Raw genomic sequence first — 26742 nt, 5'->3', positions numbered from 1 at the left:
GCTCACAATTCTTGGTAGCTAAATCTTGGAAGTGAAGACTTATCAACAGACGAATCCATAAGGAAAGGGTGGTATTTATATACAGTGGAGTACTACTCTTCGATAAAGAATAAACTTGAATCATTTGTAGGAAAAACCATAATGCTTCGTGAAATAAAGCAGAAACACAAGCTTAAATGTCATATGGTTTCTTTTATATTAGAAACCCAAAATACAAATAAAAGATAATAAGAAATAGGGAATAAATCTTTTGCGAAAAGGGAAGGAACAAATAAATGGAGAGAGGAGGGCTGGAGGGAAGGAAAAGAAAAAAAAATGAAGATAAGTACATATGAGCTCCCCACAGGAAATGTAATTACATACTAATTTTTTTAAATTTAAAATCCAGAATGAGCAGAAATTCTAAAAACTTACAACAGAAGGGCTGGGGATTTAGCTCAGCGGATTTAGCTCAGCAGTTCGGTGGCCTGCCTTGCAAGCGCAAGGACCCGAGTTCAATCCCCGGTACCAAAAAACGACAACAACAACAACAACAACAACAACAAAAATTTACAACAGAAATGACAGTCAGGGACCTGGAATTTAGCTCAGTGGTGCTGAAGCCTGCTTTCTAAGTACAAAGTCCAAAGTTCGATCAATCCCAGGTACCAAAAAGAAAGAAAAAAGAATCAATTACAAAATGCACCAATGAGAAGATAGTCTTGAAAAAGAACGTGACTATCAGCAGCGTTATTCACAACAGCCAAGAGGTGGACGCAAACCATATGTTTACAAACAGATAAATGAAAAAAAAATGTGGTATATACATAAAATGGAACGAAGTAGTACTTGACCATAAAAAGATTGAAGTTTTAATATATTTTATAGCATGAATGCACCTTAAAAACATCATAGTCAAGCCAGCACAAAAGGATAAATAAATACTGTATTAGTCTACCTATTTTAAATAGGTAGACTAGAAAGAAGCACAAGAAGGGAAAGATTAGAGGTTACCAGGGTATATTGGAAGATTTATTTATTAATAATAATTGAGCTCATATTTGGGATGATGAAAAAATTGGGAAATAGGAGTGCTTGGACAACAATTTGAATATAACATACTACTGAATTATATACTTAAAATGCTTAAAATGCCCAGTATTATGTTACAAGTAAAATAGGACGGGGTGAAGGGAGGGTGGGGACAAGGGGAAAAAAATGAGAACCAAGGCCTGGCATGTAAAGGTACAAAATCCCAGCAATGCATGTAACTGTACTATCTACCTAGAATGTACCAATAAATTCAATTTAAATTTTTTTTTAAAAAATGTAGGACTTCTGGGAAAGAAATCCAATAGCTTTGGGAAGAAAAATATACATTTATAAAATCTCTTTTAGACTGGTCAAGATGTTCTACAATTTCTTATGGAAAACAAACCAGAAATCAATAAATTTAAAGTAATAATTCCCAAGAAAATGTCATTCTAACTATGTCACTAACATAAAAGAGGATATTGTATAACTGAAAATTATCAGTTATTTTAAAAATAAAGAACCTCGAAACATTAAAAAATATATTTTAATTGTCATTATATATTTTGACACACGTAAATTGTGCCCCAAATGAAAACCTTTTAATTTTTAATGCAAATGCCATATGCTTTTAGCATTTGTCATTTTCCCAAGCTTTATACATTTATATGTGCGTTTTTCTACTCGGCATGTTACAGGGTCATGATTCTTCATACTTCCTTTGCCTTTATTTTTAGTGCATTTGATCAGCAATTTGAGACTTATTAATTGTACTCTGGCATTAATAATTTATTCCTTTTTGAAACTTGGGTACCTAGAGACCTTGCATTCCTATTGTTAACTATGGGCTTGTTATAAAGGAGGGGTCATTCTCTAAATAATTTCTCTTTAGAAAATAAGTTATAGTTACTACTTAATCTCTATTCTCAAAGATGATAACTGTTATGTGTTAAAGATGGGATTATCATCAAAGATAGCTATGCTTTTCTCTCAGTTTATAGGTAACAGTTCTCCAGTTTGTTGCCCTGCTTGCATATGCCTATTGGTGTGCTTCATTATCTTCACATGATTTTCACCATGATCATACTTCTGAGTTTCTGAGCATGATTCTGTACTCCATGTTTGTTGCAGTGTTTCCACAGCTCCCAAGTGTAGTCTGCAAAATTATGCAAGTAAATTTCCATTAGTACATGAAAGAGACCCACATGATCTTTAAATATTTTTCTTACAGCAGAAATGAAGAGTAGAGGAGCTGGGGATTTAGCTCATTGGTTCTGCCCCCTGCTTGCAAGCATAAGGACCAGAGTTCAGTCCCTGGTACAAAACAAAACAAAACAAAAAAAAAAGAAATTAAGAGTGGAAATCAATGTCAGAAATTATAACCATGATTTGATGGTGACAAGTCAGCAAATATCTTTTTATTTGTATGTATAAGAATATAATTAAACTATAATGGAATTTTGTCTTGGCAGTTTTATATACATATAATTCATGTTAAAAATTAAAAGACAGTAATATAGACCAAACTAGAATTGAATTGTAGCAATGATCTTGAATTTATAATATAACTGTATTAAGGATGAATGACCAACTGTTGTTATGAGCTTCTGCATTGATTCAGATCTTCGAATCAAGAAATACAATATATATGTGAATAATTGTCATTGTTAAATTTTCAGATATGTGTTTTCAAGGTTCTTCAGATGTTAAAATCTGTGCAGATAATGTATTTTGTGAGAATGTCTAAATTAATATGCCATTTGCATTCATAAGATCAAACTAGTATTATGGAGCTAAACAGTGTTTAATTTGATTTTTTTGGGGGGGGTACTAGGGATTGAACTCGGGTCCTTGTGCTTGCAAGACAGGTGGCAGAACCACTGAGCTAAACACCCAGCCCAAACAGTGTTTAATTTGTTTGCCATTTGTTTCCTCTTTTCTCAAGTTGCTGAAGAATGCGTATCTTTTTGATTTTTTGTGAAAACTATACACTTATGCTTTGGCTTGCTTGGATATATTTTAATGTTAAATGTTCTGTGACCAAATACTCAAACCTGCACTATGTTGCCTTGAGACTCAAGCATGTTTTATGGCATTTTGCAAATTTTTACAGTTTAAAAATACAATAGAGACATTTTCATATAGACTGTTTAGTTGCCTGTAGAAAAAAAGTAATTACTACTTTGTGCCATAGATGTCAATTCCTGTGATCTCTGTTTCTACAGGGCCTGTGCTTAACATAGTGCATTTTGCCTTCCATAATTGTGGGATAGAAAGTATTATTAAATGTGCATAACTTTAGAATAATAAAGAGCTGAAATTACAATTTGAATTTTATGACAATTTTATAAGTTCATTGGTTGACTTGAAAACATATTATAAAAAATATTAATAGTGCACACAGTTATTAACCATCTCTCATGATGTACTTTTCTCTTCAAAATGAGTCAACCATTTCTCTCATTTTGATGCCAGATTTAGAATAAAACTGCAAAGAAACATTAGCAACATGACTTTGTATATTTTAAAAAATTTAGTCTTGGCTGAAAATTATTTTTCCATTAACTGAAATGTTACATTCTTAAATATTTTAATTGGCTGCCAGGCTTAGTGTTACGTTTTCAGTCAGTATGTGGTGTTCTTGAGAAGCGGATCGTTATTTGGCAGGCCCTTATCCTAGCATTTACGGTATTGCTTTCAATTTCGTATCCATAAATTGAACATAAGGTTACCTGTCCTGGTTATTGTGAGTACTCGATCTACATAAGATTTGATATGTGTGAATATCTATGTATGTCTATAAAATTATGTATTACATAATGTATAATTATATTGCTAATATAAATTAATGTATTTTTGTGGGTTTTTCCACAGGTGAAATTAACTTTAAATACATTTGTCCAGTACATCTAAAACATTTCAGCCATCAATGCACATATGGTTAAAATTTTATACAGTGTCTAATAAGTGGTATATATTTTAGACTTACAGCATTTATTTGATCTAGTCACAAATCTAGAATACTTATAGTACTGAATACTTATTTGTCATAATGTATGTTTTTGTATGAATCATAAGCTGATGTGTAAACATAAGGAAGCATAATCACTATTTAAAGCATTAAGAATAATATTCTCATATGCAAGTTATAAAATTGCTTAGATTTTTTCATTTAGCCATTGTGTGTGTGTGTGTGTGTGTGTGTGCGTGTGCGCGTGCACATTTGTGTCTCACTGAGTGGACTGAAAGAACTTCTACCACTGAGCTACATCCCCAGCCTTTTTTAATTTTTTGTTTTGAGATAGGATCTTGCTAAGTTGCCCAGGCATATTATCCTCCTTCAACCTAGGCTCTAGGATTACAGGTCTATGCCACTGCTTCATTTCTTTAAATGAGTGAAAGATATGTTTTCTCCTGAGAGACTGTGCAACTGTACTACATCTAGCAAACACGTGAACTTCCTTAAATGGATTTTTTGCTGATATCCCTATTGCAGTAAACATGGTAACCTAAGAAATGCACATAAATCATCTGTTTATAAACAGGAATAATAGGAATGAATGTTTCTCATATATCGACTATTATGCATGGCACAGGAAAGAAATCATAACCTGGTCTGTTGAAAAAAGTTTATTTAAATGAAAGCATGTATGAGCATTCTTTGGTTTTTATCTGTTAATATTGCTATTACTTTTGTTCTCAGTTTTTAAATAATTCACATTTCATACTAATGACAGAATAAACCTAACATTAGATGCCACTAATGATTAATTCTGTCTGTGCTTTTAATCATTAAACTAAAAGAAAGATGATGAGCTAATGTATACACTTCTTTAAATCATAAATGTGTAGGGCAAGTAATTACCATAATTGTAGATTGAAGATACTGAAACAATTCATTGCAAATTCCTTTTTATAGAAAATACACTCAGATACCTATATACAGTTTTAAACATTGAAAAAATTAAGGTAATATTTTATCTATTGATACTGACCCCAAATTTGGAATAAAGTTTTCCGCCCCACCCAAAAAAAAAACTAGCTTAATTAGATTTTACAAAAGTCAAGAATTCTCTATGGTTGTTAATAAGAAGATTTATTAATAGCTTATATAATTTGAACAAATTTGCTTGGCTGGTTATAAACCCATTGAAGATTATAAGCAGAGGACTCTGTTATAATTAGATGTTCTAACAAATATCAGGAATAAGTGACAGCCAAGGAAAGGGGGAAATTAAAAAAGACATAGCTGTCTCAGAGCCCCATGTAAAAAAGATCAAGATGTGATATGTTTATCTATTAATTCCCCATGATGAGTATTTCTATAATGTATAACAAATAAATACTAGTAAGAAAAGGGGTGAAAGCACCATTTGTGTAAATACACATAAATTCATAAGGACATCTCAAGGTTTCTACTTTATTATTGCTCAGAACTATATAATTAACCCCAAACATTAAGAAAATATTAAATATACTTGAAAATACAAAATACATTAGGACATATTCCTTGAAATGGTAGAAGCTAAAGTTGCATTGGAAGAAATAAATTTTGCCCCTCTGGGCTTTGAGCTATCTGGAATTAGTAATTTCTTAGCATACTAAGTTGCTTTTTTTTAAACTGAAAAAATCACTTAAATACAGTGTATTATTTTAAAGGTCCACTTTTGCCTATCAGAAAATGAATTAGCATTTCGATTTTCTTAAGTTATTTTTGAGCTCCAAAATGCTGTCTATAGATTATCACCGAAGTATTAATAAATATGATACTAGACTGTTATGTCAGTGTTATATTGTGAGATATTTTGCAACCAGATGTGATGTTTTTGAATGACAATCTTATTTCTTATGAATTGAATGTTTCTGCATTTTTATCCTAAGATAATTATATTCTAAGTAGGAGTATAGGTTTAGTATCCCGTATCCAGATGCTTAAAACTAGAAATATCTCATTTCAGATTATACATATTTTTGGATTTGAGAACATTTTCATAGATTTTACTAGTTGAATGTTTCTAATCTGAAAATTTTATAGTTGAAATGTTCCGAAGTCTGCAAGTTTTCCACATCACTCCAGAAGTTTCTGGTTTATAGGATTTCAGATGTTGGACTTTTGAATTAAAGATGCTTGACCTGTATACACTGATGTGATTTTTGTAATCAAATAAGATACTCAATAATTTTCATCATAGGTAACAATTTGAAATACTGTCTGTGGATCAGCTCAATAGGGTGTGTCATTTATTCTGTAACAGACACATTTTGTCTTGAAATAGATCTCAAGTTTATAGAATTTTTATACTTTACATTAAATGACAGAAAAAATCTTTTTTTCTCAACCTTATTTACTTAGGTAAATTATATGTTTATTCTTTAAATAAAAATAAACTATTGAATTATTTTTTGTATTTTTGCCTAAGGTCTTTTTACTGAGTCCCTTTTTTATAGACATAAAGATACAGTAATTTATAACATGGTTTTGTATCATTTCCTCAAACATATTCATACATTGATCTTAAAAACTCAAGTAGACTTAACTGCCTTTACAGATATTTTGTAGATAAAATGGCTTTGGACATTAATCATTAATTTGTACATGTATGTTCAAACTAAAGAAAATCTATACTCAGAGAGTTAATTCATTTATTCGAAAAAGCTTGCTGAACATCTTATGTTCCAGACCCTATGCTTAGATATTTCAAATACAGTAGGAAATAGCAAAGTCCTTTTCATACTTTCCTTTTTATCTTTGTTCAGCCTTTTATTGACCTCTAATTTTCTCTATAGCATTTATTTGCTTTTGATATTTTCTCTATGTGTTTTGTTTTATTACAGTATCTGTTTACACAAAATGGACTGTGAGTTCCATAGGGCAGCGAGGCGTTGTCCGATCATTGCTGTATCTTCAGCTTCCATCTTACACTTCTTTATTAGGGACTCAGTAAATGTTTAGCAAGTGAGTAAATGGAGTAAGAACTAGAACCAAAGAGTAGTATCCTGGAGACCAAGCAACTGTTCTAAGAACAGAACGGTCAACTATATCATATATTGGTAATGCACATACAAAAAGCAAAAAGCATGCAGACATGAAAAGTGGATATATCTACCTATAACGGTGTTGCATGAGTTCAGTAGAGTTATAGGACAAATGCCAAAGTATGGTAGATTTGAGGGCAAAAGTCACATCCAATAATATTGAAGATTGGATAATAGAAAACATAAAGTTCAAAATATTGGTGGGGCAATTAAATTGAGCAGCACTGTAACTAGAATAAAGGAATAATATCAAGGAAGACTTTTAAATTTTATTGCTACGAAAATTTCAAACACGCATAAAAATAGAATAGTACAATACATTTCTATATGTAATCAGTAATGTTAAAATTTTACCATGCATATTTCATTTAATTTTTTGGTTGTTCCAATGATTTTGCTAGTATACATTTCAGCATGTTTCTCAAAAAAGAAAAGAATAAGAAAAAACATATATAGTCATACCCTAAAATTAACAGTAATTCTTTGATATTGTATAATATTTAGTTCTTATTGTCTTCAATTATGTTTTAAATAAAAGTTCTCTGAATTTGATTTTCAAACTCTAATTTTCATTGCATCTTAAGTTGCTTTTTGTCTGGAGAGTAATCCTTTATTGATAAAATTGGGTTAATTTATGTAGACTATTTTCTATTCTTGATTGGTATCTTTGCTTTCTTCCTGTGTTACTCTATTTTCAATATTATCTGTTAATGTAAGGTAGTAGATATAGTTCATTGGACTTAGGTGCTTCATAATTGGTGCTTTGATTTGTACTGCATCACATCACAAGGCACATACTGTGGCACATACATTCTTCATCATAGTAATGCTAACACAAAGTTGATGTGACTCTAACATGTTCACTGGAAACTTTAATTTTTTATCCCGTGATATTATGCATTTATGATCTTTGCTTAAATTAGTTATTTCATTAGGTTTCCAAAGGGTAATTTTCTAACTCATCAATGTCTTTAAACATTGATGGGACTATAACACATTTTGAATTGTTGATAGTGAAACAAAATACAAAAAGACAAATTATGCTATTAGAAAGAACTCTATGAACAAGAGGTACAGAGTACTTGGAGAGGACCTTATTTTACAAGTACCTGAGAGCCAAAAATAGGAGCAGAGACTGGTTAAGTAGCTTACTAAAGGGAGCATAGAGAGACTATATTTCATTACATTTCTATGAAAACTTGCTGTAAAACCCGTTTGATAAGTGTGTCTATTTCAAAAACTTGTGCATTTTCAATATTGCATGTAAAATCAAGATGTAAAGCAATTTCAGATATCACTCTTTGTATTTGACAGTGACTGTTTTTGTTATGATTTTTATAATTTGTCCCTTAAAAAGTACAATTTAAAATTGATAATGTCTTATGCACCTGAATTTTTACATTATGCAGAGTATGGGAACGTGCTTTTATGTAACAGCTTCTGTTGCTAATCCATTGCAAAGAGAAGTAAATGCTACTGTTAAGCAATAAAATGATAAATAACTGGCAGCTTAATTTAGACACTTAATGGACTCTAAAAGCCTTTTAAATGATGAAATCTAGCAACTTTGATGATTTATAGGCTCATTTGTATTACACATTCATTCACATACCTGACGGTATTCCTTTTTTTGTGATTTCCTCCTAAAAATATGGTTTTGTCTTAAACTGAGTGAAAAGGCCATTAGAGTTCAGTAGAAGAAAATGACAGTGTCTTCTGAAGACTGTAGCATTTCCCACTGGTAGCTATATCAGCTTCTTTCTGCTTTTTGTTTTTTTCTTTTTAGAGCAGTTCTAATAGAAATTATAGAATTTCATCACCAGAAAATTTTCACTGTAACTGTGAAGTAAAACTTATTAAAATTTTTTTATACACACTGATATGTGAAATTTTGTTTTAGACAATCATATTTTGGCATGGTTCAGTGATTTCCATTTTCTGTCTGTTAGCCTGTGCAGTCTAAACAGTATTGGGGTTACTGTGTGGTCAGATGTGAAATGTATCATCAAATCTGAATTTTAAGAACTACATGGGTTGTATACTGTCTTCAGTTACTTAATGCCATGTTTTATTATTTTTTTAATCCTGCTTTAGTTAGACTGTTTGAGCATCCACATAAGAGTATTCTGTTGTTTCCAAAAAATAGTAATGTAACCTGATCTATATTTTGTGCTGTCTGCTGAGTTTCCACACTTTCTAGTCACTTATTGGGCAACTAATGCAATCTTACAAAACCTCCCTTGAGCATCTCTATAAACTACATTATTTTACCTAAGAATCACAAAGATGGGCAAGAATAAGAAAAGCTAATTAAGAGAAACGAGAAAAACTAAGTCCACAAACTTACATTATGCTTTTTACATCGCACCCTTCCTTATGAATGATATGTATATTTCCTCTCTATTAAATTTTTTCTACAATCTAGGAAACTTGATTTTTTCATACATTTGAATTTTTTTTATTTAAAATGTGAAAATTTAATTTTTATATAGCCCTATAATATTACTATTTTTTAAAAATTCCTGAGCTCTTTGGTGTTTTCTAGAAGAATAATATTTTACTAAATTTTAAATTAAAATTACTAGACAATTTTAATCATATCTTTGAAGCAGTATAAACTTCCCATGATTTCTTTTTGCTTTTGTTTTTTATTTTTTGGTACCGAAGATTGAACTCAGGACCCTTTGCTTGCGAAGCAGGCAGCTGCACCACTGAGCTAAATAGCTGGCCCCTCACTATAATTTCTTGAATGTTAATATTTTCACAACTTCGCCTCTCAAGATATATTTTAAGAATATTTTACAGATTTACCTAATATGTGGAATCATAAAAAAAAGATGGCATGGAAACACAAGGGGGACTACTATTATTTAGTCTCCCTAATAAAAAAAAAAAAAATGAAAGTAGGACAGGGGAAGGTACAAGGCAGAGTAGTAAGGATGATAGGTACGACCTAAATATGTTAAATGAGTATATGAAAATGCCACATTGAAACTCAATATTTTGTAAAACTAGGGGCACTAAAAATACATTTGAAAATTTTACAGAGAGGTTTAAAAATTTGAATCAGTGAACATCAAAAAGATACATGGTGGGCACATGAAAGTGTTCGTATTAAAAAAATTCACAAACTTTGAAGTACCATTTTTTAATTTTTTTTTTACAACTCTTTAGAAAAGAAAGATTTCTGAGAAGTGAGTTAATTGAGTGCATTTGTTGTTTGGGGACATGGAAAGATAATTACCACTGAATACCAGGTTTCTGTAATAAACTCACAATAGTCTGAAAAACTAATCACTTATTTTCTTTAATGTGTATCTGTAAAATATTAGTCAATTATGGAATCTGTGGAAATGACACAGCCAATTTCATTTTAGTCCTAACTACATTTTTTCTATTTAATAAGAAATGAATACCATTAATAATATTTTATCAACTGTTTGTGAATTTGAAATTTCATAAACTTCTAAATGTCCTCTTAATCTTGATATTCATTTACCGAGGAAATATTTATTGTGTATATATATTAATGTGCCAGAGATTGTAGTAGGCTGTGAAAATACTGTAGCACAAAGCAAACTAATTAATTGACCACATGAAGCTTTCATTCTAGTTAAAAAATAAAGATAAATATAAAATATCAAGTAGTGATTATTGCTGTTATTAAAAGGACATGGTCAACGAATAGAAGGTGTTATAAATTTAGACATTTATGTACTAAACTCACTATGCCACCCATTATAGTATTTCTCTGTTTTTAAAATAATATTCTTTTACATTTACTGGGTCGGTGTTTTTAATCTCTAAAGAATAAGCTCTTTGAAGCTTGGACTGGAGGTTCCATTTGACCCAGCCATCCCTCTGCTGGGTATCTTTCCAAAAGAACTAAAAGAATCATATCACAGAGAAGTATGCACACCCATGTTTATAGCGGCACAGTTTGTAATAGCTAAAACTTGGAAACAGTCCATTTGCCCATCCGTTGGAAACTGCATAAAGAAGATATGGTTTTTCTATAAAATGGTATATTTCTCAGCCATAAAGAATGAGAAAATAGATTCATTCATAGGAAAATGGATACATATTGAAGATATACTCCTAAGTGAAATAAATAAGGCACACGTGTAAATACCGAATAGTTTCTCTGGTGTGAATAATTTGCAATAATACAGAAGATCCTAATAAGATTACTGACATTTAGAAATGGGAAGAAAGGAGCTAAAGGTGTAGGGAAGGTGGGATGGGTAAGGGAAGGGTAATAAGGGAAAAGGAAAAAATGTGAGATGATGAAAAGATGGAAATAAAGTGTTTGTAGATGGGGAGGGGAGGAGAGGGTGAAGGGAGGGCAGGGACAAGGGGAAAAAATGAGAACCAAGACTTGTCATGTAAAGGTGCAAGATCCCAACAATGAATGTAACTACTGTATCCCTAAAATGTACCAATAACCTCAAAGCTGAAAAAAAAAAAAGAATAAGCTCTTTGAAAACTACATCCATAGATTGTTATCTGTGTGTCACCAATTTCTAACCCTAGGTCCTTGAACTGCATTTTTAAATACTCAGTGTTTGTTATATCAATGAATATGTAATATGTTCAACTTCTCTGCATCTGGTTCTGCTAGAATCCAAGCTCTCTTTTTTAAAGTAAGACAGAAAAAAATGTATAAAAATGCTAAAAAGGAATATATATTTAGAGCCCTGCCTTTTACATTATTTTATTGGCATTATAATATTCTTTTGCATAATTTAAAAAATGCAAATATGAAGGAATGTTTGTTGAAGATGAATCTTCTGTCTACAGGTACTACTGAGCGAGTGTGCTTGATCCAGGGAACAGTTGAAGCACTGAATGCAGTTCATGGATTCATTGCGGAAAAAATTCGAGAAATGCCCCAAAATGTGGCCAAGACGGAACCAGTCAGCATTCTACAACCCCAGACCACCGTTAATCCAGATCGCATCAAACAAGTGAGTGTTTAGTTGGAAAATCAAAGAAAAATTCCACAACATAGTCCCTAACATGTGTTCCTTACAAAAGAAGCCTTAAAGTTTTTACAATCATATTGAAAACACAGATATTATTTAGTTATTTAAGGGCTATGAAGGTCTTTTCCTTAGATTGATAAATTTACATGTTGATTAATTGAATTACTCCTTTATTATTATTATACTGATGAGCACTTATGTGACTCATGATTGCCCTTTTTAAACTTACACGTATTTTTTTCATTTATAGGAGTTTAATCTATTTTAAATCAAATCAGTTTTTTTAAGAAGTTTAAAAATTGAAATGAAACCATATCCTCAAAATTTCTAGTACCCAATTTTTAGTGATATATGTACAGTAGTTATTTTGCCTCTAGACTCCTGTTTTGTTAATTGTTTTATTCAACATTTTTATCAAAGATCTGTATAATTTTTGTAGCTAACATTCAATCCTTTGTTAGAAATGAGCTGTTATGCTTTGTATAATTTGTATAGCACTTACATATATGTCATAAAGGACCAATGTTTATTTTTAATGTATGTTTTTTTTTGTAAAAAAAAAGTACTTGATACAATGCAATGTGAATTTTTAAGACTAATGGCTAACATGATGTAGGAGAAAATGACATTATTTAATGTTATACAAGATGGATATTCCCAGTATAAATGATTTAAAATCTACACATTTGTTTGATACTTTGTGTTGATAATTATTGTTTCTGCCTTTGCTATTGATAATTAACTTCTTAATTTGTGACTTAGTTTTACTATCAATAGACTATGCTTTCAGAAGAAATGTATGATTCTTAACTAAAGATATTTATGTTCATTGTAATAAATTTAAATATAGTTCAAAGTCTTATTAATTTCATGTTTCTGAATTGAAAAAAAAAACTAAACGGTGTTATTAATTTACTATAATTTTACCAAAATATAGGTAAATATAATACTAATTTGTATATAAATATACAAATTAATAATTAGGTAATGTTTTCTAATTATAACTAATAATCTGTTTTCTGTTAATTATCTTTTAAAAAGTCTTTCATGTTTAAATCATGAGTAACCAGTTTTTACTCTATATAATATCTTAAATATGATACTTTGTCCGTGTCAAATGGTTCAGTTTATATAATTTTTATAGCTTTTCCAGGAACTTTTTCAATGGCAGTATATAAATATTTCTAAGCGGTAATTATTAGTGAATTTTTTATTCTTCCCAGCCATTCAGTTGTTTTGATGTGTTTGCTTTTATCTATACTAAGTGAATACAGAGACTAATTTAAAGGATAATGACTTGAAAGTGATATCAGGACCTTAGCCAGATTCTTAAATCTAGATGTCTCGTTAAAGACCTCTGAGTTAAAATCATATGGGACTAAGGATTTACGGAATAAGCACTGAAGTATGCAGTCTTCTGACTTTCTACCTTAATCCAGCCTATTACTTCCCTCTTCTCTTTTGTAGCACCTCTAAGAAAGTTCAGATATTTCATATGCGGGGGGGCATCTTGATTTTTTTAAAGTAAAATAGAAAATGTAGTTTGAGTAGTATGATATCACTAGCAATATATTCAGGTTATGCTATGAATTGATTTTTTTGTAATGGCAAATACCTAGGGCCGCCAAATGATAGTCTGTGAATCATTACCAAAACTATAACTTTAAGGCAATATGAGACTTAGAGTGTGCCATATATCATATTACCAGTGTAGATTTATAAGGACTAGAATTTTTAAAGATTTGGTTTATTTTTATTTGCATTGTTTGGACAATGTTACTGACATTTAAGAGAAATGTTAAAATTAATATTGACTGATTGAAGTTTGTGTATTTGAATTCATTTTAAAACCTTGTAGTATTATGAATTAAAACTATTGTTGACTATTTTATATTTTCATATAGTCAATAATGCATATAAAGTACCATATCATTTAACAGGATTTATGAAAAGACAACACTGCGTCTATTAGGACAACATATTTAATGCTTCAGTACTTTGTAATGTGAAAACTGAAAATTTATTTGATATATCTAGAAAAGAAATAGAATATATAGATAAGATATTATAGATTAACTGTTTTTTTATAGTCTAAGTGTAGAGTTCTCTAACTTTCTAGGTATCCAGTTCACCAATACACTTCTTGTTACCAGAACATTAAATAATAAGGTATATAAATACAGTGCTGATCTGATTTCTGAAGTTTTGCAGGTTATGCAGTATAAAGTATTATTTTTAAAATAAATCATTTTTCCATAGAACAGATAAGAATATTTGAATAATGTTTATGTTTTTAATTTTAGTAAAAGACACCATAAACATTTTTGTTAAATAATATTTTTCTCTTAATAAATGAAATAAGATTTGCATTTGCTTTTAGCTTTAGACCTAAACATAGTTTTTTAAAAATCGACATGGAGGCCTAAAGATATAGCCCAGTGGTAGAGCATTTAGCATTTAGCATTTAGCCCTGTGTTCGATCCCCAGCAGAACCCCCCACCACATACACACTCCCAAAAAACTAATGAGGTGGTCATGTTAACAAGTTCTAGGCCTATGTAATGTGTTCAAAATTGGCCTGGACTACATTTGTGAGACCCTATCTCAAAAAACAAAATAATGATAATAATAACTTCTGGGCTAGAGATGTAGCATAGTGATAGAGCATATGCTCAGCATGCACAAGGCCCTGAATTCCATTCCCAGCACCTCACAAACAAAGAAAAATGTTTTTAAAAATCTTTTATTTATTACCAGTTTTATTCAAGATATGATTAAGGGAAAAAACTACTTTCAAAAACTGCTGGATCCATGAAACTCTTGCCTTCACAGAAATAAATTCATATGGAATATGAAATTATGGATTTTATTAATGTTTCAGTTATTACATTTGTTCATTATTTATTAAAATTGAGAATGTTAAAGTTTTCTTGTTAAAATTATGCTTTATATACAATATAGTCTTATGTTAGAAGTCATTTAGTTCTAAACAAATAAGATTTTAAATGTGAGGTTTTTACAATATATTTTACAGATTTTAGTAAGCTATTATATTCTGAGTTGTATTATTGAGATAGTTGGTAAATTAGTAAACTTTATATGAACCACAATATTGTATTCTAATAAAACCTACCTTTATTTTTTAAGTGGGTCCTCAGATAAATATAATTTTTTAGGAATGTAGGGCATATTGGTCTCAGGTCTTTCATATAGTACAATAGTGAAATCTATCAGGATAGCTTTAGATCCAACTTTAAATATGAGATGTTATATTATAATTCAGAAAAGAAAATTTCTATTAGGAAAGAGGTTGCTAGGAGCATTTCAAGAATTTTCTTGTTTTTTGAAATGTCAAATTAAGTTATGAAAAACACTATCATTTAGCCCAAAGTATTGCACTTCCATCATGAACAAATGGCAAAAATAGCACTTGTTAATTTGTGTATTATTCATTCATTCAGTCAGTCCTGAAATGCCTCAGTAACACAAAATATATTTAATTACAACTTTTGTCCTTGAAGACTAGTTTGGGTGGTATTGGTGTTTAAAATAACTTAGAAAACTGGAAAACTGTACATGTATATCAGAATTTTAATACAAATGAGGTAAGAAGCATGTGAAAGATGTATGCTACAGTGGCAGTTAGTAGTCTTATAAAGAAGCAAAGACTTGAATGGGATATTGAAAATTCTACAAGAATTACCTAATTAAAGAAAGAAAAGTATTTATTTTAGGAAGGTGAAACAACATGGATTTGGGGAAAGGATAGTGTAATTTTAATAGTAAGAAGTCTGTCTTAACAGAATTATAGCATTTGTGTTGGAATTTAGAGAAAATTAGTGTTAAATAGGGAAGCTGGAGCAGGATAATGCAGATACTTGGGTGTCTGGCTGAGGAATTTTCTATAGACTACAAATTATTCCTAACATTTTCAAAAGAGCTCTTAATTTCTCTTAAAGGTTATGGAGATAATGAAGGTAACTTTGCATTTTGGTCTTATGTGCTAAAAGTCCCAATAGGCTCTATGGGTACATATAGGAAAAACTTTTGATAAGGAAAGAGAACTTGAATGGACTAGTTCAGATGTTGGAAGAAAGGGAAGAGAGTTGTCAAGGATGATCAACTAAAGCTACATATTAAATATTTTATACATTTTTTATGAAGCAATATACAGGTTTAATGACTCTAAACAAGGATTGGGGGAGGTTATGACTTGGGTATTGTTAGTTAATAGTAGATTCTGAGTTAAATTAAGACTTATTCTCTGCTGTTGTCATTATACTTGTAAATATTAGAGATTCTTCATATTTACAACTTTAGACTTGAGTTGAGGGCAAGCTATATTTATTAATCATTTATTTATGGTAATAGTCTCTGATCCAAAAAAATTGTCACATCTTAACAAGACTTTATCTTATAATTTGCCATAACTTTTTATTTATTGCAGAAAGCCTAGTAGTATCTACATTTAACTGAAGGACTATTACTAAAACCTTCATTAAAAAACTATTACATAATTCAAAGGATCTATTATTTTAGGATTATTAAATACTTCAATTTTTGCTTGGAATAAGTAATTGCTTTCAGTATTTAAGGAACTCTTAAGCAGCCACTCATTATGTATATGTATATTAAAAAATACCTGTCCAAATGGAGGGAGAATTGATTTTAAAAATGACAATGTCCTTCATATTCACTATTTTTTTAAAAATTAGAGGAATGTGTAATTTGTAAATGTTATTAAAAATAGATCAGTGTGGGCTGGGGATTTAGCTCAGTGGTTCCACCACCTAACTCACAAGCTCAAGGGCCCGAGTTCAATCCGTGGTACCCCCGCAAATATATCAGTGTATTGATGTCATGTGTATATTCAGTTAATTGCATCTACTGATGTGTAACAGATTTTAGTAAATGATATTAACTTGAAACTACTAAACTTAACTTCTGCAAAGTGAAAAAATATAAAATTTTTGCTAGTAAAATGGGAAACAAATACATTTATATTGTATTTTGAGACATTCTTAAGGACTTTTTTCTTCCATTTTACTGTGCAGTTGAGGACATTTTTCAGAACTCTTGCATTTGCCTAATTAATAGAAGCTTTTAAATAGAAAATACTGTATTTTTATTTACCTGTTTATGAAAACAATTTTTGTTCCTAATATTTTTTAAATCAATTGAATTGAAACCTTTCTGAAATATCTTTATCATTTTAAATTAAGTTTGTAAAAGGAAGAGACATTTTATTCTTAGAAGTATCTATATGAATAATTAGGAAGTATGTCATATCTTTCATTAGCATTTTAGCAATTTAAGCCAAACAAATATATTGAAAGACAATTTTTCCGTGATATTTCAGCAGTCTCATCTTTACAAGTCCAAATTTATATAATTTTTAACTGTTATCTAAAGTACTAAAATGTAACTTCTTATTAGATGATAATAATCAAACCTTTATTTAAAATACATTAATATTTTCTAGAAATTTAAAAATACTGTAAGGAAATAAAGCATCAGAATTCAATTTTAATGAATGTAAATTTATCAATTATTAGTACAGGTTCAATATTTAATATATTTGGCATTTAAAAGAAAAACAATGAAAAAATGAATCAATCATTTTAGTCTGTTATTATAAATTCAAAGCCACTTTTTACATAGAGTTCTTTTACATTTAGTTCTTTGAGATATTTAATGATCTCGTTGAAAATTTATATCCAGGAAAAAGTGATTGTTATAGTGTATACAGAGTACTTCTAGTTGATTTTACATGTGGAACCTTGGGCTTCTAGCAGGTATTGAACTCATATTTTAATCTACATTGGCAGAAATGGCCCCTATATTAATGCCTTTAATAATCTAAGATTAGTACAGAACAGATTTTTAGTGGGCGTTAGCTTTTCCCAGGTTACTATATGTAGTAATTGTTAAACCATTGGTGGGAAAATAAAAGCTTCACATTTTAATGCCTAGCACACAAGAACAGCATAAAATAATCAACATATACCACAACACAGTATTTCATTGAAACAAAAATATTCATAAAAATTTTAGTGACAGAAATAGTCTGTCTGCCGAAATAGCAAGAATTTATTACAAAAAGCAAAAAATAGAAAATAAAAGACTTGAAACTTTAAAAAATAATTTAATGAAGTTCTATTACTGACTTTAGATCCTTTTGCCCTTGTTTGTATGATTTGAGGTATCTTGGTTTGACTCACCATTAAACAGTTTTCCACAAATTACCTTTGGTGTTAAGAATAAAAAATATTGTGAAGAAACTTATCTGAAACATGATTTTATGCTAAAACTGGTCCTCCTTTTCAGCTGGAAGACAGTAAATTAACCAGAAGCCTCTGAATTTCTTAACCTATCTTTCAATCTTAATTGATTTGCTTTACCCAAATTAGGACTGTTCAAATCTCAAATACAAAAATAATTACAACAGTTTCTTCTACTTTTCTTCATACTGCTGAACCTTTAAAGCTATGCTTTTGCTCATATATATCAAAGTAGAAAATAATTCCCGTAGAGAATTGTGTCTCTACATACAACCTACCCAACTTTGCCTGTTGAGAAGTACTATTTATTGAGGATGCTACTTAAGCAATGTTATTTAGCAATATGAATATGTGATATACTTTGTATACAAGAAAATCTTAGCATCTTATGTTTTAAGCTTACTCTGCTAGACATAACAAGTTTTTAAAATATGTCAATGAATTACTCAACAAAAACACATGATCTTATACAATATGTTATACACAGAATGTATATGTGTTACAAATGAACAATAAATATGCTCACTATTTTTTATTATTTTTAACACAGGCCGCTGCTGCAATATAATATATACTCATCTATAGTAAATTTATTGTTTTAGCATCAATGATACAAATATTTTAGTAATTTTTAGAATACTATTAGTTACTTGTTTATTAATTTGAGGTTAATGTTTACATTTTCAGACGGGCTCTAAATTTATTAAAAATTTATTTTAGAAGATAATGTGATATTAAGAACTCAGAACTACAAATTTAATTGCTTTTATGTATGGATCCCTAAATTCATATGGAATCAACTTGGTGGTGTTGTTCAACATATTAAGTAGGTGGATACTTTTATGCCAAAGTAAACTTCATTTCACCACTTCTTCAAATCTCCGACTGTATTCATTGATAGGAAAATGACTCTTTAAGTTTTATTCATTGAACTTCTTGAATTTTCTTTGTGACATCTCTTTTCCCCAAGAAAACAGAGGGAAAGAAATGAGACTACTATTCATGAATATGGTCAGGATATCTCTAGTACTCATGTAAGTTTTTATCAGTCACCATCATGATTTCAAGTCATGAATTTATTTTTACATGCTTATGCATGCATGTTTACATGCATTAGTTACTTAATTGATCTTAAATTCCATTAAATTTAAATGAATAGGAGAAAACTTTGTTCATAGGATTTTGTTCTCGTTATATTACATTTTATTTTATTTTGTTTTATTTAATAATCAGTTTAAGGCTTATAAAGGTTGATTTGCTCCTGAACTGCTTTGTTCCCAGACATTGCCATCTTCCCCAACTACCACCAAGTCCTCTCCATCTGATCCCATGACCACCTCCAGAGCTAATCAGGTACAGTATCATCCTATCATCTACACCATACTTTTCACGGGTGATTGCCTGCAAACTGGAGAAAATGATAATGGTGGGTTAAGGATTTATTCGTTCATTCACATATATGCATCATGATCAGATTCCAAATAACTTGAGGATGAAATATAGGTTACTTCTAAGTATAGGAAGAAATTTAGGTTACGTACCTTTTATTAACTCCAAAAGAAAAACAAATGTTAGCCTATGAGAACATTGCTACTATTAGGTATTTTTCCTTTAAAACAATACAATGTATGAAGTGCTGAGTATTATTTATTGGGTTGGTGTTTTAAACACCCTTAATGTATCTTCCAAGGATTTTTGATATGTAAATTATGGCTATCATATATGTAAAAATGTATAATTGAGCAAAGGTATATCTTTAAAAGTAAATGCAATTTTATCTGAGACTTATCATACTATGTAAATAATATTGATAAGCAGTTTATCAATCTAAACATAACTAAAATTTATACTTGTGATATTTTAATGTTTAACAACTCAGGAGTTGGACTTTTTAGTACTTAAACTCTAAACACTTCTATTGATAGAGTGGCAAACTTTACAATTAAAAATACATTTTATTAATTTCATTTGATGTTTGCTATGCTACTAAGAACTTGTAGGTCATTCTTCCAATACGTAAATGTGGAATAATACTTATTAAAATGATTAGACACTTTTTCATTTTGTCTGAGTTGAGTTTCATTTAGGTAAGAAATGTTATTTTCTTTCCACTTTTTTTTTTGCTAATACAAGCCCTTTTGATCATATTTAAATATCAAACAAGCTTATATTTTCAATATATTTTGACTAGTTGACAATAACTATCAACTTTGAACTATATTTGCTACATATAATAAATGTGGCCTTTGCATCATATTGTTTAATATAAGCCTATCAGAATTATTTTGCTCACTCATTCTTTGCAATACTTTTGTAACCTCAGAAAAAATTATTAGAATAACTTGAAACAAAACGAAGATGTTTTTCTGCATAGGAGTTTGTTTTTTGTTTTATAAAGTGGTGTCCCTTTCAAACAAAACTGCTTATAGTGCTCGTACTTTTTCCTTAATTGGAGAGAAAAGTACACATCTCTAGTGGTAAAATCCAACATTTATCTTTTAAACAAATGGTACTACATAAATTGAGAGCCAAGTTTGTATTGTGTGTACATAAAGTTAGAAAAGTATATGTGTTATTCACTTTACATATTCTAATTTTTACATAAGTTTTAATGTTATGATATAAAAACATTGAGAAAATACTATTAAATGTTTCTCTTGTACTTCATTATTTTATTTCTAAACAAAACATGAAAAATAAGCATAACAGCAGTAAAAATAAAACCAATAATTTTAAAGTAAAGATCCTGCCTCTAGAAAAGAAAAACATCTTAATAATTTTGTCTCAATTTACATTTATGTTTTCTTTCATTTCTTTTATATGATCATGTGAATTTTTATAAAACAATGTCATAAAAGGCTGAATATACATGTTAAATTTACTCTTACTATATTTTACTCTCTAAATGCTATTGTATTGACCTCTGAGAAATCTAACATTTTTAATTTGAAATAAGTCATTTGTGTTTTTATGTTCTGTTTTCTGTGCTTACTTTGTTATTTATAGCTCTGTTTTCTTTTGTTCTTATACAAAGAAGCATACTATCTCCGGATATCATGAAGTAAGATTTAAAAGAAGAAAAGAACAAAATCTCTAATTCATTGAAAGACTTGTAGTTATCATCAACCATTATGTTGTTAATAGTTTGTAATTATTCTCTACAGTATTTCCTGATAGATTCCATTCATGTGGTATGACAGTAGGAGATCTATGCTTTGTTGTTCATTTAGACTTTATAAAGCTCGCAGTGGTTTCCTGTGAATAGTCCTAATTAATGTAGTTTCACTATGTTGACTTAATTCTGTAAGGGTTAGAGTAAGCACAATAGAAAAATATGTTCTAATGTAATAATCTTATACTTTTTGTAATTAAAATAGTTTTATTTGTTTTTTACATTTCTATTCGTGCGTATTAGATTTTAAAGATTAATGGATTTCATTTTGGCAGATTTCTACACTCTAGCAATTAAACCTCTTTAACATGTAAAAAATCCACATTGAGGAAAGAAATGTCTATATAGTTAATAATTCTATAACTTTTGTATAAGTTTTATATTGTAAGATAAAAGCTTGAAATTTTATAATAGTTATTTTATATATGAAGTAAATGTAAAAATTGAATTCTTAAAGGATCATGTTTAAACTTTAAAGACCAACATTCAAAACCACACTCAGCTTTCAATGAATTTTAAGTTATTAATATTGAATCACTTATTCATTTCACTAAGATTCTGCAGAATGGTTTCATAAATCAAATCAGTGCTGCCAAGAATAAATTCTGGTATTAACATTAGGTGTTCGGCTGTTAAAGGTCATGGAATTTTTCTCAAAATTTAGGAAAAGAAAAAAAGATTTCAGAATATGTGTTTTATATACATTTCTTGGCGTAAAAATTGAAATGATGTAAAAAATGCTCATCAGAATGTATAAAACACATTCAAGTAGGTGATTCATTTGTACTACCCTTGCTATATTTGCAAAAAAATGTGACTAAAGCTGACTGGTAACACTTTTAATTCATGACCATAAGCCCATCTGGTTTCTTAATGACACTTCCTTAAATTTTTTCAATCCCTGTATTTTTTCTATAGTTTTTGTTGCTTTATATCAAATCACCACAAATTTAAGCTGAGATATCATCTGCTTATTTTCTCACAGTTTCTATAGGTCAGGAGTTCAGACATTACTTGAGCCACACAGCCTGAGTTCTCTTACTGGTCTCACAGTGCACTCAGTATGCTGGCTGCATCTTACACTGGGGCTTTACTAGGGACAAATCTGCTTCCTTGTTCATCCAGGTTATTGGCAACATTCAGTTTCCTGTAGTTGTTTGACTAAGATACAGGACTTCTTACTGGCTATTGACTAGAGGTGGCCTTTAAATGCTAGAGGACATCCATAGTCATAGCTTGGCAGTTTGCCTCATATAAGACCAGAAACTCTCTCTATTGTGTGCTAGTAAGAGAGTCCTTTTTATGGAAGCTCAACTTTCTCACCTTCTTTGCTAAACAGTGGTGACATCTCATCATCTGTGCCATATTTTTTGAGTCATTGACAAGTCATGGGTTCTACTTAAACTCAAGGGGACAGGATTATGAAGTGTATAACAAAAGGAGGTACACATAATGGGTGCTATCTGCGAATTTTCCTGCCACCCTGCCAATATCTCTTGTTCTTCCCTCTCTTCTAATGACCTTACTTTTTTTACTTTATTGAAAAAACTTGAAGCAATCAAGAGAACTTCCTCAAACTGACAGCAAGCAGTACTTCATGGACCAGCATTTAAGTCCTGTATTCTGCCCTCCTGTCTGTAACCATAGGCAGTTTTCCTCTTCCTATCTAAAATGATTCCAGTTGTACATTAAATCATACCCCTTTTTCTTTAATAGGGGATCCTTTCAGAAACCCTGCCTTCCCTCTTCACCTGTCAAGTTTTTGCTTTCTATAAGAGCATTCTAGTTAACATACAAGTATTTGTTTTTCTTTCATCCTAAAAGACAAAATAATCTCCTTTAATCTGTTACCCTACCAGCTAATGCCCTTTTTTAGTAATTTTTAAGCAACATTCACTTAACTGTTATCTATACTCTGTTTTCTGATTTCTCGCTTCTGTTCTTAAGTCCACTTTAGTAAAGTTTTTGTTTCCACTTTCCATCCACCAAAACTGTTTCTCAAGGACATCAGTCATGACATTGCTATTTAGGTGCCTCTTAGTACAGTTGTTGCTTCACCTAGTAAGTGTTCTTCACATTTTATTGCTTCCACTTCCTTGGTATACCTTATTTGGCTTCCGGGATATTACATGGTCTTAGTTTTTGTCCCACGCCATAATGTGTTACTTCTCTGATTTGTTTGCTAGCTCCTGCTCTTATGCTTATCTGCTTATTGCTGGAGTACTGAAGGTCTTGATACTTGAGACTTCTTCTAATCTATTCTTTTTCTCCATAGAGTCCCTTGGCCTTTATATGCTGACATCTGCAAAAGTTATGTGTCTATTAAGAGACTGGTTGGCCATTGTCTTCATCTGTTTTGTGCTACTGTAACAGAATTCCTAATTACAAATTTACTAATTTACGGAGAACAGAAAATTTCTCACAGATTCAGGGGCTACAAAATCTAAGGCAAATCTAAAGAGGGTTTTCTTACTGCCTCATCAGATAACAGAAGGTAGAAGGGCTAGAAAAAAAGGACCAGCACTGTGTCCTCACAGCAGAGACAGGAGAGAGAGAACTCACTCCAGCAGGCCCAGTTTACACCAATGTAAATTTAATTCCTCGCTATTGTCACACAGGTGTTCTCTTATAAAATGTAAATAATAACAGCGTCTTTCTTATAGAGCTGTCATGATGCCTTTGTGAACCTCTCTAGGATAAACATTTAGAAAACTGCCTGGTCCATAGTCATATGTAAGTGTTATTTTAATTCATGTTAGAAAAGAATATTTTAATAAATGATGCTGGTATACTTCATTATCCATTAGAAAGAAAATTATAACTCCATCTCATGCAATACACAAATGAATTACAAGACATTCATAATTAAAACTACAAGACTGTTTTTATATTAATGTGTGAAATCAAGTTGAGGATGGCTTTTAAGCAAGGATGAAATCCAGATCATGAAATAATAGGTTAACATAGCTGAGTATATAAATGTCTGATAGTTTAGTATTACAGAAGACAATATAAATAAGCAGTGACAATATCTCTAGAAAAATAAGTTGAACACATGTGACAGTTAATTAGTATCTCTGCTATAAAATGAAATTCTAGATTACTATGAAGAAACAACCCAATTAAAATGCATAAAAGTCATGGAAAGCTATTTTTCAGAGAAGGGGATGTGAATAGCCAACAAACATGTAAAAACCTGTTTAACCTCATCTGCATTTGGAAAATAGGACTCAGCAACTCAGGATCATGTATTTTTTTAACCTGACATATTTGTATGGGTATGTATATATGAAACATATGGTTGAAATGCAAAAATTAACATGTACATGAGTATGCACAGAAATTAAAACTCCTGTCAAGGAGAAAATAAGGTACAGAAAATAAGCATTCTCATACAATGACAGTATAGCAACTGGTATAACATTATAATTTTGAGATGTATCTTATAATATTAATGTACCAATGCATAGGAAAGTAGCTTTAAAGTGTGTATTATAGCATTTTTACCTTTGTAGAAATTGGGAAACAGTTTAACTGCAAACAAAAAAGCAGCTGAATAAATTATCATATTTCAGAATATTTTGTGGTGAAGCTACTAAATGTAAAAATGAGACCCATTTAAATTGATCTAGAATAGTGTTTATTCCATATTAATAAAGAAGCCTAAGGTGCTAAGAGACCTATAACCCTTTCTTTAATGGTCAAAATCATCTAGGGTTCATGTTTTCATGGTTATTGGTGATGTTAAAGAATATGATAATTACTTTTTTTCTTTTATCCATGTTTCTAAATGTTAGCTAAGAGAATGCAAGATGGAATGGAAAAAGTAATGACTGCATTTGTATTATACACAATGTTTCAAGGAAGGTGAAGTGGAAATTTCATTTGAACTATGTGACTCTTTTATTTCTAAGTCTCAGGATGCTTTATTGAAGAGTTTCCAGAAGGTTCACCAAAGAGGCGTCAGGCCTAGAGGAGGCAGTTACTAACTTGCAAAATATGGCAGTTGTTTCATGTTTTAAAGTTTTGCCAAATTAAATGATTATTAAATATATCACATTTTTATTTACCATTATTTACTTTATATAAAAAAAGTTCTGAATTCTGGTTTCATAACAAAATTACCTGTGGAGATGATTCTAATTTAATAGATATAGGAATAGATATAGGATGAAATGAGGTGCCTATAGTGGAACAGATAAATTCTTGAAGCTTGTGGAGATGTTTGTGAAACACTTTACTATATAAATGCACATTAGTTAATTACAGACTGATAATTGTGCACTACGGATTGTAGCCATTGCCTTCTCAACTAATCCATTGAGACTTTTTCATAAAGCATCATATTTTGTTATACAGGAACGACTACATTGCAGGAAAAATGTTTGATTTGTATAAAAGTTGGAGTAAGTATTAGTTTTTAAATTCAGGGTAAGAAGTAAGAGTTTATTTGTTAATTATTTGAATCTTGGAAGGGTTATATTTTATAAGGATATTTATCCTTTCATATCACATTAGTAAGCTTTTGATATTACCCAATATAGCTTATCTTGTCTTACAGATCTTTATTTGAAAATTATATTAGTTATTTTAAGGTGTTTTGATAATATTCTTAGCAAAAAATGTGGAAATCAGTTAAACAACTGCTTCCTACTCATATCCATTGCTAACTTACCAACTGCTAAGTTTGTTAGTGCAGTCTGCTGGAGACATTATGTTCATGATGCCCAGTGGTGGGAATCAGACTTTCTTAGGGGAAGTTAAGAATTACTACTGAAAGCAGCACACTAGTAATGTGACCTGGTTACTGTTACACCATGAAGTAAGTAACAGGTTCTGCAGGCTTACAAAAGTCTCTTCTAAAGGTATCTTTTCATATAAAGACACTTTTGTATTTATTAAAAACTTAGGATTTTACAAGGTTAAAGAAAGTAGTACACTTCAGAAGAGTCAGTGTAATATAGATTTTTAATATTTTATACTTTACATTTCATATAGGGCTCAGGCATTGACAAAAATGCATAGATTACCTCATATTAATATCAGCATTAATAGGCAGATTAACAATAATCTGTCTTTTTTAACCACCTACTGGGTAAAAGTGATTTCTCTGGCCAGGCGTCCTTTAATCTCAGCACTCAGGAGTTTGAGACAAGAGGATCGCTGTGAGTTGGAGACTAGTCTGGGCTACATAGTGAGTTCCAGGTCAGTCTTAACTACATAGTGAGACCCTGTCTCAAAAAAAAAAAAAAAAAAA

The 26742-nt window shown here is 30.4% G+C and overlaps 1 protein-coding gene across 8 annotated transcripts in view; it reads left to right on the top strand.

Moving 5' to 3' along the window:
* Window positions 1-26742, top strand: part of Nova1 (NOVA alternative splicing regulator 1) — a 143570-nt gene that overhangs the window by 101549 nt on the left and 15279 nt on the right. For 5 of the 8 annotated variants that reach the window (XM_010626978.2, XM_033765103.1, XM_033765106.1 and 2 more), the window contains 2 exons: window positions 11848-12014; window positions 19595-19666. In XM_010626978.2, the coding sequence (XP_010625280.1) occupies window positions 11848-12014; window positions 19595-19666 (239 nt within the window). The remainder of the gene's footprint in view (window positions 1-11847; window positions 12015-19594; window positions 19667-26742) is intronic. The other 3 variants (XM_033765109.1, XM_033765104.1, XM_033765105.1) reach the window with 1 other exon arrangement.

The sequence above is a fragment of the Fukomys damarensis genome, unplaced genomic scaffold, assembly GCF_012274545.1.
Source record: "Fukomys damarensis isolate Sample0158 unplaced genomic scaffold, DMR_v1.0_HiC HiC_scaffold_17, whole genome shotgun sequence".
NCBI classification, from domain to species: domain Eukaryota; kingdom Metazoa; phylum Chordata; class Mammalia; order Rodentia; family Bathyergidae; genus Fukomys; species Fukomys damarensis.
The sequence above is the reverse complement of the archived record's forward strand: the minus strand, read 5'-3'. Positions and strand labels throughout refer to the sequence as shown.